Consider the following 18102-nt stretch of genomic DNA (forward strand, 5'->3'; position numbering starts at 1 on the left):
TTATGGGTTTTTCATTACATTGAATTTCTTTGATGAAATAACTACTTTTTGGATTATGATAATTTGTATATATATATATATATTTTAAGCATCTTTAGAAATATATCTCGTGGGAGTAGGGCATTTGCTAGGAATCTGAAATATTGCAAGTTTATAGAATGCTGACCTTTTCCCTAATGTCAGATAATTAGCTACCAATTATGTGATTATGTTTTGCGCTCAAGATTATTATTCTAAGTACATTACAGGAGAGCACCCTTATATTGTAGTTCATGGCATAAAGTAGGTTTCTAGGTTTCTTTACATAAAACTGATAAGTAAACTTGTTTCTCCCTGCTAAGGAGTTAAAAAAAGAAAACTGTTTATAAATTTCATACTAATATTATCCTTTATTTATATTTTAAAAATGCGAGCACTGAGATGCCCTTTCCCACACTGTCACTTGAATGTTAATGAGTCATCTTGTTTTGATGGAAAATCCTGTGTATTGCAAGATTACAGCTACACATTTCAGAAATCTTTTTTCTGCCTCCCCAGGCAAGCCCAGTGAGAGTGCTGCTGAGTTAGGCCAACTCTACTGGCCCAACACCTCAACCCTGACTACCCGCCTGCGCCGGCTCATTACTGCCTATCAGCGCAGCTATAAAAGGCAACAAATGAGGCAAGAGGCTCTCATGAAGACGGACCGGCGGAGGCGACGGCCCCGGGAGGAAGTGAGAGCACTAGAAGCAGAAAGGGAAGCTATAATATCCGAGAAACGGCAAAAGTGAGTTTCTTCAGGGTTTTCCTCAGCTCCTGGGATGGGCCTCTCTCCTCTGCCCCTCTCGGCCGGCAAGAGGCTAGGCATCATGTCCCAGACGGTGATCAAAGAAAGCCTCAGGACATCAAAGCCCCCTGTCTCTCGCCCCCAGAATAAGTACCGTGTGTTAAGTTTAGGGAAAGAGAGGAAAAAAATGAATAAGCTTTATGCCTGTTTACTCAAGTACAGTTCAAGCTAATGTCTTCTTGCTCATAGGTGGACAAGAAGAGAAGAGGCTGATTTTTACCGTGTGGTATCTACTTTTGGAGTTATTTTTGACCCCATGAAACAGCAGTTTGACTGGAACCAGTTTCGAGCCTTTGCCAGACTTGACAAAAAGTCTGATGAGAGTTTGGAGAAATACTTCAGTTGTTTTGTGGCCATGTGTAGGCGAGTGTGTCGAATGCCCGCTAAGCCAGATGATGGTAGGTTCTCTTCATAACAAAAATTCTATAGTAAAAGGCCCAGTACAGTGAAAAATAGAGCGTGAGCAATTGAGAGCATACTTAGGGTTTTCCCAAGTGAATACAATTGTTTTCATGTTACAGAACCACCTGACCTCTCCTCCATGATCGAGCCAATCACAGAAGAGCGTGCCTCTAGAACTCTCTACCGCATCGAGCTGCTGCGGAAAATACGCGAGCAGGTTCTTCATCACCCTCAGCTGGGAGAGAGGCTGAAGCTCTGCCAGCCGAGTTTGGATCTGCCGGAGTGGTGGGAATGTGGGAGGCATGACCGGGACTTGCTGGTTGGTGCTGCTAAACACGGGGTCAGTCGGACGGATTATCACATCCTCAACGACCCCGAGTTATCTTTCTTGGATGCACACAAAAACTTTGCTCAGAACAGAGGGGCAGGGAACATGCCCTCCCTGACCCCACTGGCCATTGGATTTGGCCAGACTCCTGCCGTCCTCCCGTCTGCTCACGTTCAGGAAGACAAGGCGACAGGACAAAGTGAAGGCAGAGCGGAAGAGTCTGGAAGCGCGGCTGCCCAAGAGAAAGCTGAGGGGAAGGAAGAGGAGGAAGAGACCGATGGCGGGGAGAAGGACAGTAAGCAGGGATGTGAGGCCGAGTCCAGCTCTGTAAAAAGTGAACTGAAAGGGATGGAGGTCAGTGCAGATACAGGGCCCAAGTCTATTTCAGAAAAAGGTTCTGAAGAGGACGAGGAAGAAAAGCTGGAGGATGATGATAAGTCAGAGGAATCTTCCCAGCCTGAAGGTAATGCCGCGCCATCTGGGCCTCTCTCGCCATTCCACCACGGCGGCTGTGACAGGCCATGTTTTCCTGTCACGTGACAGGGGCTTTTTTTTTTTTAATTATTTTTTAAGGGTAATTAGTGTACATTTTCTTCTGCGAATGGGTAATTTCAGGTTATGCTCAGGTGTATGTTTTGCTCCCATGCCCCATGTAAACACGGAATTTTGAACAACTTAAGCTCTCAGAAGAGGGTTATGGGCACGTTAATGATTTCCGGATTAAGAATAGGGGTTACCTTCAGGTACCTGGGTGTCTCCGTGGGTTAAGCGTCTGCCTTCGACTCAGGTCATGATCCCAGGGTCCTGGGGTCGAGCCTTGCATCGGGCTCCCTGCTCAGTGGGGAGCCTGCTTCTCTGCTGCTCCCCCTGCTTGTGCTCCCGCTCTCCCTCTCTCTCTCTCTGACAAATAAATAAAATCTTTAAAAAAGAAAAAAAAAAGAATAGGGGTTAACTTTATAGTAGCAGTGTGTTAAGAATTCTAAATGATTTTAATTTGGACAATTAAATGTGAAGGAGAAGAGTCATTCACTGAATCAATACTGGTAATTATTTTAAAACAAATGATGCCTTATTTTCGTTTTAAGTCCAAAGTAAAGGTAGAAGCAGAATCTGAAAATAACCAGTTGTCTTTGTATGTCGCAGTTAGGTTGCTGTTCCCGACACAGAGTAAAAATAAAGCCTCCTCTTGTACTGTTCCGCTGGAGCTGGGGCTTGGTACTCCGGCAGGTCGTTAGCCCTCTCTCCTGTGTGGAGGGACATTGTGTGGCGAGGCTCTTGAGTCAGAGACTTGGTTGTCATTCCGCCTCCTCTGAGATGTACGTGCTCAATGTCAGATAGCTAGTGATGTCACCTACCTAAGCCCATCTGCTGCTTCATCCATAAAATGAGAATAACACCATCTGTATGAAGGGGCCATCACCAGCTTTAAACAACAAGATTGTAAGATGCCGAATGCCATACTGGCCATATAGTAGGTTCTCAGTAAAATGGAGCTGGTTGATATTCAAATTTTTACCATGTCCTCTCTAAACTTCTTTTCCAGTGATACTCTGGTGGTGAGTAATGCACTTTAACTCATTTCTCAGTAGGAACTGTCTCTAGAGGGAAGAATTTTGATGAGGAAAGCAATGCTTCCATGAGCACCGCTAGGGATGAAACCCGAGATGGGTTCTACATGGAGGATGGAGACCCTTCAGTAGCTCAGCTCCTTCATGAAAGAACATTTGCCTTCTCATTTTGGCCTAAGGTTGGTGGGGTTTTTTTTGTTATTTTGTTTTGTGGACCAAAAAAGAGTGGGGTACAGGAAATCATTCTAGTTTGATTTTTTTCCGGCTAATTTTAAGGTAAACTTTGACAGTGTACGAAGACTAGATTTTTCTCATGTTTTAAAATCTGTGCAGTACTTTCGTAATAGGATAGGAAAGGTAACATGAAGGAAAGATAGGAAGTAGAATGCTTTGTATGGCTCTTTGGCTCCTTGAAGTTTTTTAGGTTGGTAATTAATCACATTGTCCGTTATAGTATATGGAATGTTGTTTCCATAGACTCACCTTTTAGCAGAATGAAATGTGTGGAGCTCTTTCTTTTTCTCTTTTTCTCTTTTTCTTTCTTTCTTAATTTTTTTCTATTGTAAAAACCACATAACATGAAATTTATGATCTTAACCAATTTTAAGTGTATAGTTCAGTAGTTTTAAATACATTCATATTATTATAAAACAGATCTCCAGGACTTTTTTGTCTAGCATGACTGAAACTTTATACCTGTTGAACAACCCCCTCTCCTCTCCCCTCAGCCTCTGACCACCACTACTCTGCTTTCTGTTTCTGTGAATTTGATTACTGTAGATACCTCATCATATACGTGGGATCTTGCAATATTTGCCCCTTTGGGACTCATTTATTTCACTTATTTTCAGCTTATCTTCAAGGTTTTATCCATATGGTAGCATGTGACAGGCTTTCCTTCCTTTTTAAGGCTGAAAGCCTTTTTAAGGCTTTCCTTCCTTTTTAAGGCTGAATAATATTCCATTGTATATATATATCACATTTGCCTTATCCATTCATCTGTCCTTGGGACATTTGGGTTCCTTCCCTGCCTTGGCTTGTTACAGTGCTACTGCGGACATGAGTGTACTAACATCTCTTTGAGATCCTGCTTTCAATTCTTTTGGTTATATATCACATGGTGATTCTATTTTTAATTTTTTGAGGAGCCTCCATAGTGTTTTCTGTAGCAATTACACCACTTGAGAAAGAGGTGCACAAGAGAAAATGCGTGGACTTTTTTAAATGTGTGTTTTAATTTTTTTTAAATTTAAAACAGAACTTCCAGATTTAAGACATCTTCCCAGGTTCGGAAACCTATCGTCTTCTCAAGTCGGGAGAGGTTGGGCTATGGACCCACCCATTTGTTCCAATACATTATGAAATAATTCTGAATGTAGTTATCTGTACCCAGAAGCCAAATAGAAAGTACTTTTTTGGCTAACTAGTGTAATTTTATAATAAATCCGTGTGTAATTGGGGTCTGTTTTTCAGGGTGGGGACATAATCATCCCATTCACCATAACAGGGCTGTCTGGTTTAAAACAAACGACACAAAAACAAGCTTCAGTTGACTCATCTCCAGGCTGCTCTTCCACAGTATTAGTTGTGTAAGAAACAATGTGAAATTTTTAGCTGCAGAGTGTATTCTTAAAGACCTTTTTTTCTCTTTATACCCTGTTATGCTGATCTCCCTTATTGAGTATAGAAAGGAGTTTCCCAGGTCAGTCAAAAGGTCTATCGTAGCAGACACTTTTAATCTATGGAAACTGGGCCTAAGAGCTGTAATTAGAAATTTTTAATGTACACGCTTCAGTGAAATTTGAAGTGATAATAGGTGGGGAATGCAAATTGACATTCATTAGGTGTTCCTAGGTTAGTGCCCATTTCGTAATGCTGAACTTTATTAATAGTGACGCTAATGATGTCCCACTTCCTGGGACAGACTGTGATCCAGCCAGTGGGTCTGAAGCACCAGAGCGTCCAGAAGCTAAACGCAGGGTTCCATTGTTGTCTGCCGGTGTTCACCGACAGTTCTTTAACTTTTGAAGTATTTCAGAGGTGGCTATGTAATGTTTCCTGGTTTATGTGATCCACTGTTTAAATTAGAAAAAGATTAGGCTTTCTGTGTTGGGGCCACCTTTAGGACCTTCCACCAGAGCAGAGCAGTTTTTGCAGATTTTGTTTATTTACTCGCTTTTTGTTTTGTTTTCTTTTCACTTTTTGCCCACGGATTGACTTTTAAACCTCTTCTGCTCTTTAGCATCTTGATGGAAATATTTATCTGGTAATTTTCACCATGTCTTTATTACAGTTTCGTGTGACTTTTCTTCTCCCTCCAGGACCGAGTAATGATAAACCGATTAGACAACATCTGTGAAGCAGTGCTGAAGGGCAAATGGCCGGTAAACAGGCGCCAGATGTTTGATTTCCAGGGCCTCATCCCTGGTTACACGCCACCCACCATGGATAGCCCCCTGCAGAAGAGGAGCTTTGCCGAGCTCTCCATGGTCGGCCAAGCTAGCATCAGTGGGAGCGAGGACCTCACGACCTCTCCTCAGTTGTCAAAGGTAAGTTCGCTTTGCTGTTTAAAGGCCAGCGCGCTAAATCGTCCCTCAGTCTGGGAGCTCGCGGCTCACTGGTCCTTCTTGGAATTAAGATGGCTGCCGTTTCCTCAGCTCTCTTTCAGCCATTATGAATGTTTAATACCTGAAGCTTCTTGTTCTTTGTGAAATCCAGCCCGTATGGCAGATACAGTTTGGGCTCATTATTTTATTGGGATTTTTCAATAGGAAGACGCCCTCAACCTCTCTGTCCCTCGCCAGCGGAGGAGGAGGAGGAGAAAAATTGAAATCGAGGCCGAAAGAGCTGCCAAGCGGCGGAACCTCATGGAAATGGTGGCCCAGCTGCGGGAGTCTCAGGTGGTCTCAGAAAATGGACAAGAAAAAGTTGTAGACTTATCAAAGGCCTCGAGAGAGGCAGCAAGCTCTACCTCAAATTTTTCATCTCTTACTTCAAAGTTTATCTTGCCTAATGTCTCGACACCGGTGTCCGATGCCTTTAAGACTCAAATGGAGCTGCTCCAGGCAGGCCTGTCACGCACACCCACGAGGCATCTGCTTAATGGCTCCCTGGTGGATGGAGAGCCTCCCATGAAGAGGAGGCGGGGAAGGAGGAAAAACGTGGAGGGTCTCGATCTGCTTTTCATGAGCCACAAACGGACATCATTGAGTGCAGTAAGTTCAGGAGCTCACTTGCATTGTGTGTGCCCACAGTGGCAGCCAGTGCCCTGCCATTCTGACGACACTGGCCTGTGACCCTCAGTGATAGGGCGTTAAAGCCGGCCTCTTCCACTACAGAGATAGGACCACAGTGAACAGTCATGGTTCGGAGCTGAAAAATTGTGTTGAGCACTGATACCGATCACTCGGCCTGAACCAAATGTAGCTTGAGGATTTATTCCTCCCAAGATGCTGATATATTGATTACTCTCGGAAGACTAGCCCAAAACAAAAACATGTTCTTCTGAGCCTGTAATTGTCATCTCTGAGCTCCTGAGGCAGAAAAAGCTTCTGCTCTTAAAAATAATGTTGTTTGGAGCCTGGCATTTATTAGATTAGTATAAATGTTTAGTTTCAGACTTAAGATTTGTGTTCATATACAAAGCTAGTGATTGCTAACTACCTCCGTAACTGTAGCTGTTTTTAAAATCTCAACTGAGTAAAGATCTGGGCTAGTTTAGGTTTGTATGAAATGTATGTGCCAATGGATTTTGACATTTTGTTTTTCAATTCAAAGGACATGAGTGCAGTGTAATCAGAATAACTATCTTCCCTAATCTTCTTCAACCATGCCACCTAAAAATGCACTGCCTACATAATGACGAGGGTTTTACCCCCAAAGAACCTGATTACATCTGGTCCCTTTTTAAGGGACACATGAGTACTGGTTATCTTCAGCGTTATCGATTTGGAACCCAAGTCAGCATAATGGTGCTGGAGCTTGTTTGTGCACGAGCAGCTGGCACTCCGGGAATGATGGGCCCTTTCCCTGCGGGTCCACAGTTTGGGAAACGGTGAAATTTGAAACTGAGCGGAGGGAGATGTTTGTTTTGATATTTTTTACTTTTTCCACCCCAGTCTTATTGCTTATTTTCTATTTCTTGAAACCTCCAGAAAGTTTAATAACAAATAAGGGTAGTAAAAGGGGTGGTTGAGTTAAAGTTTAGAAATGACAAAATGGCATTCACTGGAATATGCCCTCTGGTGGGATCTGATTGAAACAGAAGCATCTGGGTGATTAAAAGTTAATTTTCAAAATTCGTTACCATGCACCAAGCATAATAACAGTCATTTTTGTTGAGCATATGATTCCTTTTAGAATCTTACAAAAATATACCTTGTGATGGATCAGCTGTAACTGCTTATTCCGTAAGTTAAAAATGCCATTTCTAGGTGTGTGGTCCCCGATGTTGATTGGGGATTGTGATTAGCCTCCACATTTGAAACCACCAAAACACATCAGACCACTTTGATAGATTTTGTTCCCTGAAATTCCTTCCTCCATAAGCATCAACAAGTTAGTGAGTTTCTGCATCTCATGCCTTTGTTTACTTTTGGCTTTCATATTTGAATCACAGCACATATTTGTCTGTGGTCCTGGCCATCAGGAATTAACAGTGTGAGCCAGGTGCTATTTTCCTATTGTAATTATATATCTTGTATTAAACTTCAGGCTGACTTTATTCGTTTCACACATTTTAAGTCATCCTGAAGAACTCACTAATGTTTCTCTTTTTCTAAAGTCACATAAGCAACCCAGCCCAAAACTCCTAATAGATGTTAGAGGTGTATTTTTAAGTTTTTGTTTGTTTTACTGTCAGATGTTAGAATTTCAGGATTACTCAGTTGGTATTGTGGATGGTTAAGTGCCTATACATACAATACAAGGAAAATGCTGATTAATCTATAGATAAACGAAATAGTGAAGCGGTGTAAAGGTCAGCAATGTTACTCGTATGGGACAAGACAAATCCTAAAATCTTGTATTATGTCAGTACTCAGACTGGAGACCGTTTTGTGTTGCCATGAAAAATAAGGACGCAGTCATCACACACTCGGCAACATGGTAGAAGTCGTCCCTTTGTGTGCTGGCCCCACCCCCAAGTACAGGGTTGTGAAGAATAAGGGCCTAACAAGTGCTTGCACTGGAGAACTCAGTGTTGAAGATGAGTGACAGATAAATAGTAATGTATCATAGCCGTGAGGCACGCCTGGAATACTTCGTGTGCCCAAAGGAAGAACGGGAATGGAGGGAAGAAGATACGGGGGGACAAAGATGAGGAAATTTCCTTCGACGTGGCCATACTTCGGTTGTTTTGAAGGTTGTGTAGGAGTTGGTCATTTGAAGAGGTTGCAGGGAGAACGTGCAAAGGGACTGAGGCCAGAGAGAGCCTTCCATGTCTGATGAACTGAAGGTCATTGGCATGGCAGCAGGGGAATCTGATGAGGAGGTGAGGTTCAGCAGAAGTGGGCTCGGATACAAGGTAGGATATAAATCGGGGAGGGCCTCGATTGCCATCTTAAAGAACTTGGATTTTATCCCGAAGGTGAGGGGGATTCAGTTATCCAAACAGTTTATTTTGTTTTGACCTAGGAAAAATGCATTTTTAGAAACCTGACTCTGACATAGCAGTGGGGAAGTCAGAGTCAAGAAGGGTGGAACTAGAATCAGGGAGACCATTTAGAACACCACAGTGATGTGGGGTGGGGGCGGTGATAAAGGCCTGAACCACAGTTGGAGCCATAGGAATGGACAGATGGGCTGCCATAAAAGATGTCTGGAGGTTGGAGTAACAATGTGAGGGCTACCAGCTGGACCATGGTAGAGGCCGGACTTCAGACAGACGTGGTATTTTCAGGGTTGCCACACGGACCTGCCGCAAAATGTTGTACTCCCGATAAAATTGTATGGTTCAGAGAGTGCTGTGTACAAGTTGGCTGTGGGAACATTCCTTTAATTATAATTTCTTTAATGATATTTTCCCAAGAGCCCCAAGAGAGATTGAGAGGCTACCTTTCATGCATGCGAAGCTCAGACTGCACTGCCCATGCCCTAGTGACTGGCTTAAGATCTCAAACATGGAGCGTTGATGGACTGTGAATTTCTTACCTAATTACTAATTCTACAGTGTGGAGAAGGATATTAAAGTTTCATCTTCTAATTTAATAGCTGTTCCAAAACTGACATTGTTTCAAGTAACTTTTTCCCTTTTTGGTCAAAGATCTGTTATGCTAGGATAGGGTTTTCTTGAGATAAGACATTTTTGGAATCTCTCTTCATAAGAGAAGAATTGAGACCCCTGTCAACTTTCCGCAGGAGGATGCTGAGGTGACCAAAGCTTTTGAAGAAGATATAGAGACCCCACCCACAAGAAACATTCCTTCTCCTGGACAGCTGGACCCAGACACGCGGATCCCTGTGATAAATCTTGAAGACGGGACTAGGCTGGTGGGGGAGGACGCTCCTAAAAATAAGGATTTAGTTGAATGGCTGAAGCTGCATCCTACTTACACTGTTGATATGCCAAGTTATGTACCAGTAAGTACAACAGAGTTCAGTCGGGACGAGTCCTGCGAGGACAGCCCTCGCAATTCTCCTGTACAACATAAAAATCCCTGGTCCCTCCGCGTTTGCTTGAATGTCTCCTCATCACGAACGTTTTCCAGTTTCTGTCGCTGTATATTTTACGTTAGAGAAACCAGCTTCAGGGCTGACGGGCAACCTCGTAGTTATTTGAAGACTCCTGTTAGGCACTTTCTTACTTTCTCCTTCCACCACATAGATACGATTTCTTCAGTTATTCTTTACATGGCCTGGTTTCAGGTGGTCTCATTATGGGGATGACACTCATGAATGCACTTTAATTGGCCTCCAGACCAGGTCTGACCAGCACAGAATACTATGAAGCTGTTACTTGCAGAAATTTGACTAGCTAATACAGCCCAGGACTTCATTAGCCTCTTTTTTTTTTTTTTAAACAACTAATACTTATGCCTTACATTAAATGGTATCTCCAGATGATTTGTCACATAAACTGCTTGCTAGCTGGCCATGCAGATCTTTTATTCCCTATATGCTTAGTGACTGGTTTTTTTTAAAAAACTTAAGTGTAGGGGGCACCTGGGTGGCTCAGTAGGTGATGCGTCTGCCTTCGGCTCAGGTCGTGATCCCAGGGTCCTGGGATCAAGTCCCGAGTAGGGCTCCCTGCTCAATGGAGAGTCTGCATCTCCCTCCCTCCCTCTCTCTCCCCCTGCTTGCGTGCGTGCTCTCTCTCTCTCTCTCTCTCTCTCTCTGTCAAATAAATAAATAAATAAATATCTTAAAAAAAAAAAAACAAAACTTAGGTGTAGGATTTCACATTTTATTTTGTTGAGTTCAGCTTGAGTTGAGTCCTTGCCGCTCAGAACGCCCCCTCCTGCACAGGTCTTTTTACCCCTTGGGTTGCCTCTCAGGTACAGTCTGTCATAGACGTGACGTCATCTCTGTATTTGTCCAAGTCACTGAGTAGAAATTAGCAAAGGTCCTTGAGAAAGTTTCCTTTAAAAGTACCATGACTTGGTTAAAAAAGATAAAAAAATAAAAATACCATGACTTTGTTAAACATTGGAATAAAAGACTTTAAGTGGGGTTATTGGTAGACAAAAGGAAAAGCGAATTCTCAGCTTACGTGATCATTTAGTTCCTTAATGTACAAAGAGAAAAACAGCTTTTCCTTTTAAAGAAAAGTATGGTTTCTAATAACTGAAATGATTGCTGAAACTTCTATAGTAGTTAAAAATGGCTTGACTGAGGGTGCCTGGCTGGCTCAGTCAGTGGAGTGTGTGACTCTGGATCTCTGGGTCGTGAGTTCGAGCCCCACGTTGGGTGTAGAGATTACTTGGAGGGTGGGGAACGACTATGTTTTCTTTGTCAATTATGCAGGAAAGAATAATTACTAAATACCATTTTACTAAATATGTATCTTGGGTTTTTTTGCAGAAGAATGCGGATGTGCTGTTTTCCTCATTTCAGAAACCGAAACAGAAACGACATAGATGTCGAAACCCTAATAAATTGGATATAAACACTTTGACGGGAGAAGAAAGGGTGCCTGTTGTCAATAAACGAAATGGAAAGAAGGTGAACGTTTGGGAAAGGGAATTGATCTCCATGTGATTTCTTACCCCAGAAAGAAGCATTTTATCCTGTCATCTTTTTAAGGAAAAACAATCATGTTTTTCCAGGATATCTGTATATGATACGTGTGTGTATGTATAGGTGGGGCGGGGGGCAGGGGGGAATGTATGTGCTTTTAGATCATTTTCTAAATGTCTCTCCCCAGATGGGTGGAGCTATGGCGCCTCCAATGAAGGACCTGCCCAGGTGGCTGGAAGAGAACCCTGAATTTGCAGTTGCTCCGGACTGGACTGAGATAGTGAAGCAGTCTGTAAGTACATGCTGCACTTCTGTCAGGACAGGTGTTTATACAAAACCGTTGTCCTGAGCCTTTCTTTCTTTTCTGTTGACCATGGATTATTCAATTATAACTTATCTTTAGCTTAAAAGAATTGATGTAATACATCCTCATTTCTTATATCAGTACATCATTAATCCAAAGTGGATTCATTGGACGGCTCTGATTTTAAAGGATTGTATAGAAATATACGTTCATAGTCTTGTTAAGAGCCCACCTGTGGGATGGAATTCATGGCGGTTGAGATCTTAAGATTATTTTTTTTTTAATAAAGCATACAGCAGTTTTGCCTGAAATGTTTTTCCGCTTTAACGTCTTTTTAAGATTAATTTGTCAATGTCTTGATTTCTTCTTGTTTATTTTTTTTAAAGTATACAGTAAGATGTCTTATTTTTCTCTTGTGTACAGTTCTGTCAGTCCTAACGTGTAATTTCTTGAACCACCACCACAACCAAAGTACAGACCGGTCCATCACCTCCCCCACTCCCGAGTTCCCTTGTATTACTCTCCCCCACCCCCACCCCCACCCCCGGTCCCTGGCAGCTGCTGATCTGGTCTCCATCCCAAGTTTTGTCTTTTTGAGGATGTCCTGTAAGCAGAAGCATAAATTCTATAACCTTTTTAAGATGACTTCATATTGAGATTTATCCAAGTGGGTTGCACGTGTCAGCAGTTTGTTCGTTCTTACTGCTGAGCGTCCCTCCAGTGCGTGTGCGTGCCCCTGTGTGTGGTTATCCATCACCCAGAGAAGGACAGCTGGGTGGCTTCCAGACTTGGGCAAATAGGAGTACAGCTGCTAAAAACATTTGTTTTGGGGTGATCATAGTTTTTCTCTCTCCAGGGTAGATATTAAGATGTAATTTTAGTTCATGTTCCACATACTTTTCAACTTGCTCGTCATGTATTATTTCTCGAGTTAGTTACGGATGCTGGTACCTTGACATTTCTTCCTCACCGGTAGGGTAGCCTTTAACAATTTTTCTGCAATTCTGCATAATACAGTGAATTCACGTGGTGCTAAAAGATAGAAGTTTTGCTTTCCTCAGTCTGGCCAGCACGCTTAATTTAGAAGGGAAAAAGTTGCTGATGTACTTGCGTCCAGAATGTCTGTTTTCCATGCGTCACGAGGGCCCGCCTGGAAATTAAGTTTTGGCCAGCCGCGTTTATAGCCACTGTTTGCCTGTCCGTTTGCTGCAGGGTTTTGTTCCTGAGTCCATGTTTGACCGCCTTCTCACCGGCCCTGTGGTGCGGGGAGAAGGAGCGAGCAGGCGAGGACGAAGGCCCAAGAGTGAGATCGCCCGGGCAGCGGCGGCGGCGGCCGCGGCGGCGGCCTCCACGTCAGGCATCAACCCTCTGTTGGTGAACAGCCTGTTTGCTGGAATGGACCTCACGAGCCTTCAGAACCTCCAGAACCTGCAGTCTCTGCAGCTGGCGGGGCTCATGGGCTTCCCTCCGGGACTGGCCACGGCGGCCGCCGCCGGAAGCGACGCTAAGAACCCCGCGGCCGTGCTGCCGCTGATGCTGCCGGGCATGGCGGGCCTGCCCAATGTGTTCGGCCTGGGCGGGCTGCTCAACAGCCCCCTCTCGGCCGCCGCTGCCGGCAACGCCTCGACGGCTTCGGGCCCAGGAGAGCCGGAAGACGGCGCTTCCAAAGCCGAGGACAAAGGCAACGAGAACGAGGACGAGAACAAAGACTCTGAGAAAAGCACAGACGCTGTTTCGGCTGCTGACTCTGCGAATGGATCTGTTGGTGCTGCTACTGCCCCGGCCGGATTGCCCTCCAACCCGCTCGCCTTCAACCCCTTCCTCCTGTCCACCATGGCGCCAGGCCTCTTCTACCCATCCATGTTTCTACCTCCGGGACTGGGGGGATTGACACTGCCTGGGTTCCCCGCGTTAGCAGGACTCCAGAACGCCGTGGGCGCCGGCGAAGAAAAGGCCCCCGACAAGGCCGAGGGGGCCGCCTTCCAGGAAGAGGAGCACCTGGAAGGCAGTGACGCCGAGGAGAACCTGGACAAGACTGCGGAGTCCTCCATCTTCGAAGACGAAGTAGCACAGGGTGAAGAGCTGGACTCACTTGACGGGGGGGACGAACTAGACAACAATGAAAATGATGAATAACCAGTACCAGTTCCAGTTCAAGTGTTTAAAACTTTTGACAAGTGGTAGTCCTACTGTTTACACTCACAGTTAATGTTCATACCTAGTTTTATAAGCTGTTCTGTAACATAGTGTAGCAAAAAAAGAAAAAAAAAGTCCAAGTCATGTTATACAGGTGTGTCAAAAGGTATCTTGGTCATTAAGTATTGTGCAGTGCATTATTTATTATCCCTAGGAGAGATGAAATTTGAGAGGTGATCATGTCTTTTTAAGGAAACTTACATAATGCTCTGCTTTTTTTTTTTTTTTTTCCTTTTGGTACCATTGGTATTATAATAAAGAGCAATTTGTAACTGAGTGGCACTAATGGAAGGAAGTGCTGCTCAAAGGAAGTATGAAGTTATATATTTAATTTTTTAATTTTAATTTTTTTTGCTGTGAAGGTCAAGATGAAATTTACCGTACATATCATACTTGCTCATTGGTTTCCCTTTTGACCGTATGGGGGTTCCCACACTTGCGCATCCACACACATCCATACACTCTGACAATCTCCACGTTAGTGTGAACGTCTCTGTCCCGAGGCGCAGCAATAATAAGGCAGCTGTTGAATGTGAAGGGTCCCTTTGGAAATTAACCTACTGGGAGGGTTCTTGCCAGACAGAACTACAGTTCCATTGTCTCGTGGTCTTGTAATGCACTGGTATAAACAAAATAAATAGGTGAATAAATAAAGAGTGAGAGAAGAGAGAATCAGGTACCTTTTTTAAATTAAAGGACTTTGTTACTTTAGCCACAAAGCTAAAACAGCATTACCTCAGCTCTAAACTAGCCTTGAAGTTTACAGACATGACTTTGTAAATGTATTGTTTTTCTTTGTTGTGATGTCCTTTTATTTTTTTCTTTGAAAACTGCTATCATGTAAGATAAAATGTAAATTGCTGCCAACTGTAGTAATGATGCTTTTAATAAAAGTGACCCATGATATGCAGAGATGTAATTATAGAATGTAGTATGTAGGGAACTGGTGTTCACTCTATTTTTTGTATTCGCAATAGATGCAAATACAGCATTCTGGCCTTTGTACAGTTTCTTGATATATCCTCTTATGCTAGATTAGCTGTTAGTAATACGCTAAACTGATTGTCTTCAGACTGGACAGGAAGAAAAACCTTAAATTACCTTCACATAATTCCACTCCAGATATCTCCACAGAACCACACACAAAAACCTCCTATTACTCCCTCAAAAGGGCATCTGAGACTGAGAATACTTTAAAATGTGTGCAGCGTCTGATAATGTGGTACACTAAAGAACAAAAGGGCAAAAGAAAAATGAGGCTTTAATAGGCAGAATATCTAGGTCATTTATCCTTGGTTAATGGGTAGAAAAACACAATGCCGGAGTGTCAGCAAGGGACACAAAGGCGCTCCGGTGTCCCGCGGACCGGTGCTTGATGCCAGAAACGGTGTGGAAAACCCATGTGGAATTAAAAGGGGCCCACTTAAGCCGCCGCATGCGCACGCGCGCAGGCTGGGGAGCTGCTGATGTGAGCACCCCTTCGTGACCTCTGATATTTGAGGTTAAATATAATTTGAGAGCTACTGTTTTCCCCTTTTATGTCACCTGACCGAACACAAAGCCGCATTTCCGTGCAGCTGGAAAGGGAGAGGAAGGGATGTGGATGGAGTTGTTCTGTGTGTGTTGTCTCCGTCCACGCCCTACACACACACACACACACACACACACACACACACACACACACAACACACGTAGCCCATCCCCCACTAGATGTGTTACAAGACAGACTGTCTGAATTCCTTGTAGACACAAAGATTCAGTTAATTTTTACCCCAAGATGGAAAATCTACCCATCTGATTCTGGAAAAGGAATAACTCGAAGCCTCCATGTTACCCTATGGTTGCTTTTACCCACCATCGTTACTGTTCTCTCTTGAAAGTTAACCAATGGGTAGTGTACACCAGAGGGAAAAGTGCCTTTAAGAGAATATTCTTCTGAAATGGAACTCTTTGAACATGGGGTGGGGGAGGGGGAAAGACTAGATCCGCACAAAGTATAGGGAGTTTAAATATTTAAAACAAAGATTTTTTTTTAGGCCTTAAAATAAGACGTTAGGTAGGGAGAATATGTTTAATAAAATGAGTCCGAGAAGGGCCTTTTTCTAAAATACTTTATAGCACTGAAGTTTTCCTATGACCTTGTGTAAATAGAACACGCGATGAGACTGTCTGTTCCAGAAGAAAATGCCAAGAGCAAAGGCATCGGTTGCTTGTGGCCAGAAGGAACCCTGAGTTGAGAGATGGGTCACCAGCTGGCTCTGCGTTATCTGGGATTTATTTGTTAACACGGCTTTAAAGTCATTCAGATTTCCATGTTGGAAAATGCATTTTTTTTTCCTTCTAATGGTATCAATTCTTAATGTTAGATCTTGAATTTACCTAAGAAATATTTTAAATTCAGTCTGACCCTTAATAACTAGTGTTCGTTGTGTGCTGAGTGTCAGTAAAGTCCTGAGGTGTGCTACGTGCTTTGCATGGCATCGCTGCCCCATCTCCCTTCTCTGAGAGGGAAGTGCTTTTTCTTCCAGGGGGAAACTGAGCCTTACAGAGGTTTGGGAGTTGGCCAAGCAGTAAAGATAGGAGCTGGGTAAGAACTCAGGCAGGTTGACATCAGAATCTACTACTTAACGGTCTCCAAAAAATACGGCGCTCGGGTCTCTGAAAGACAATTATTACAAAATGATGTGAAGTGTTTGGGGCTTCTCTATTTTTGCAAACCGCCCCCCCCCCGCCCCCAATCCATAAGGGATCTTAAGTTTCAGACTGGGAATTAAGAGAAAGCCTATGTCAAGTAGAACAGTGTGAGCTCTGGCTATGGAAACTTGAGTCCCAGTTACCTCATTTAAATTTGGGTTTATCTGGCGCCATGAATATTTCCATTTTATAAAGAAATCAAGTCTTTGGAAAAGATAAGCTTACTCAGGCTTCCGAGTTAGTAAATTGCTGGTATTTGAACCCAGATTGATCCAACTCCAAAGCCCAGGCACTTAACTGCCAAGCTAGTGTAATTTTCATTAAACATTTGGGGGGTGCTATGTGCTAGATGCGGTTTTAGTGGCAAGAATATCGCAACGAAAACAAAAACAGACTAGTCCCCTACTGTCATGGAGCTTACACTCGAGTAGAAGGAGACAGGTGATAAGCAGATTACACATAAAACTTTCATAGATCAGGGAAGACTATTAAATAACACAATGGGGTGGTCAGGGAGCCACGCAGTGGAGGGGGCAGCTCCGCTTACTGCCTGAGTGATGAGAAGCGGGAGCCAGATGAAGATCTGGCTGGAGGATGTCCCGGGCAAAGGCAAGAGACCAGTGCAAAGACCCTGAGTTAGAGAGTGTGCTTGGAAGAAGGGGCTTCTCGGGCAGCATCTCTACCTAGAAGAAGAGGGAGGCAGGGACCAGGAGGGCCCTGTTGGAGAGCTTGGATTTCCTTTTAGGTGCTGTAGAAAGTGCTTGGGAGGTTTTGTGCAGGAAAGCGGTGTGATCAAATTCATCTTTTTAAAATAAATAATCACAGTGGCTGCAACGTGGGAAAAAAAAAAAAGGCTTGTAATGAGGAGCCGGAATTCTAGTCAGGAAGCTGCTGTAGCAGCCTTGGATCAAGGAAGTGGTACAAATAGAGGCGGAAAGCCGTGGGTGGATTTGGGGTATATTTCAGAGAGCTAGAGCCTCCAGTTTAAATTATGTGAATAATTTGAATTAACTTTAGGATTACTCCTTCTGAAATATATCCAAAGGTGAAACCAATGTTGGCTATGCTTTTTTTTTTTTTTTTTTTTTTAAGGAATTGGACAATAAGTGTTACAAGAAAAGATACTGGGAACAGAAAATTTTCCTCCCATGTTCTGTTACGAAATTCTCTCTTGAGTGAAAATTGTTAATTATCTTTGGGAAGAGTTCTTAGACATTATTTCCAACAGGTAGATAGGGGCGGTAAGAGCGTATGCGCATTGTTGAAGTGATGTGTGCGTGCGGTGAACATCACTGTGCAACTATAGCCGTCAATAAATTTAAACTAGGAAGCAAAACAATGTCAATGACTTCTAACAAGCGCTTAAAAGTTAGAATGTCTTACTCATTCAACTGGGCTCTCTAATGAGCAATTTTATGTATTTTCTTAGCACAGATAAGATTTACCACAGTTTTATAGACGTTTTATAGGAAAGTAAACTACATTTGGCAAAATAGAAGAATAAATTACCCTCTGGAATATTTAATGTAAGGCTCCTTCAGTGAAAAGCATTTCATCATTGAATTTTTTGTTGGGAGAGTCACCCAATTTGGAGATTTTTCTGGCGGGT

The 18102-nt window shown here is 43.3% G+C and overlaps 1 protein-coding gene across 4 annotated transcripts in view; it reads left to right on the top strand.

Annotated features, from left to right (window-relative positions):
• Positions 1-14804, top strand: part of CHD7 (chromodomain helicase DNA binding protein 7) — a 124706-nt gene extending 109902 nt beyond the window's left edge. For 3 of the 4 annotated variants that reach the window (XM_025870629.2, XM_025870631.2, XM_073892800.1), the window contains exons 28-37: positions 538-766; positions 1016-1224; positions 1348-2019; positions 3143-3303; positions 5446-5673; positions 5896-6339; positions 9482-9703; positions 11144-11284; positions 11487-11591; positions 12816-14804. In XM_025870629.2, the coding sequence (XP_025726414.1) occupies positions 538-766; positions 1016-1224; positions 1348-2019; positions 3143-3303; positions 5446-5673; positions 5896-6339; positions 9482-9703; positions 11144-11284; positions 11487-11591; positions 12816-13739 (3335 nt within the window). In that variant the 3' untranslated portion in view covers positions 13740-14804. The remainder of the gene's footprint in view (positions 1-537; positions 767-1015; positions 1225-1347; positions 2020-3142; positions 3304-5445; positions 5674-5895; positions 6340-9481; positions 9704-11143; positions 11285-11486; positions 11592-12815) is intronic. The other variant, XM_025870630.2, reaches the window with a different exon arrangement.
• The last annotated feature ends 3298 nt before the right edge of the window (positions 14805-18102 follow it).

Source organism: Callorhinus ursinus, unplaced genomic scaffold (genome assembly GCF_003265705.2).
Source record: "Callorhinus ursinus isolate GAN/ISIS: 27379988/994484 unplaced genomic scaffold, GSC_fseal_2.0 scaffold5, whole genome shotgun sequence".
Taxonomy (NCBI): Eukaryota; Metazoa; Chordata; class Mammalia; order Carnivora; family Otariidae; genus Callorhinus; species Callorhinus ursinus.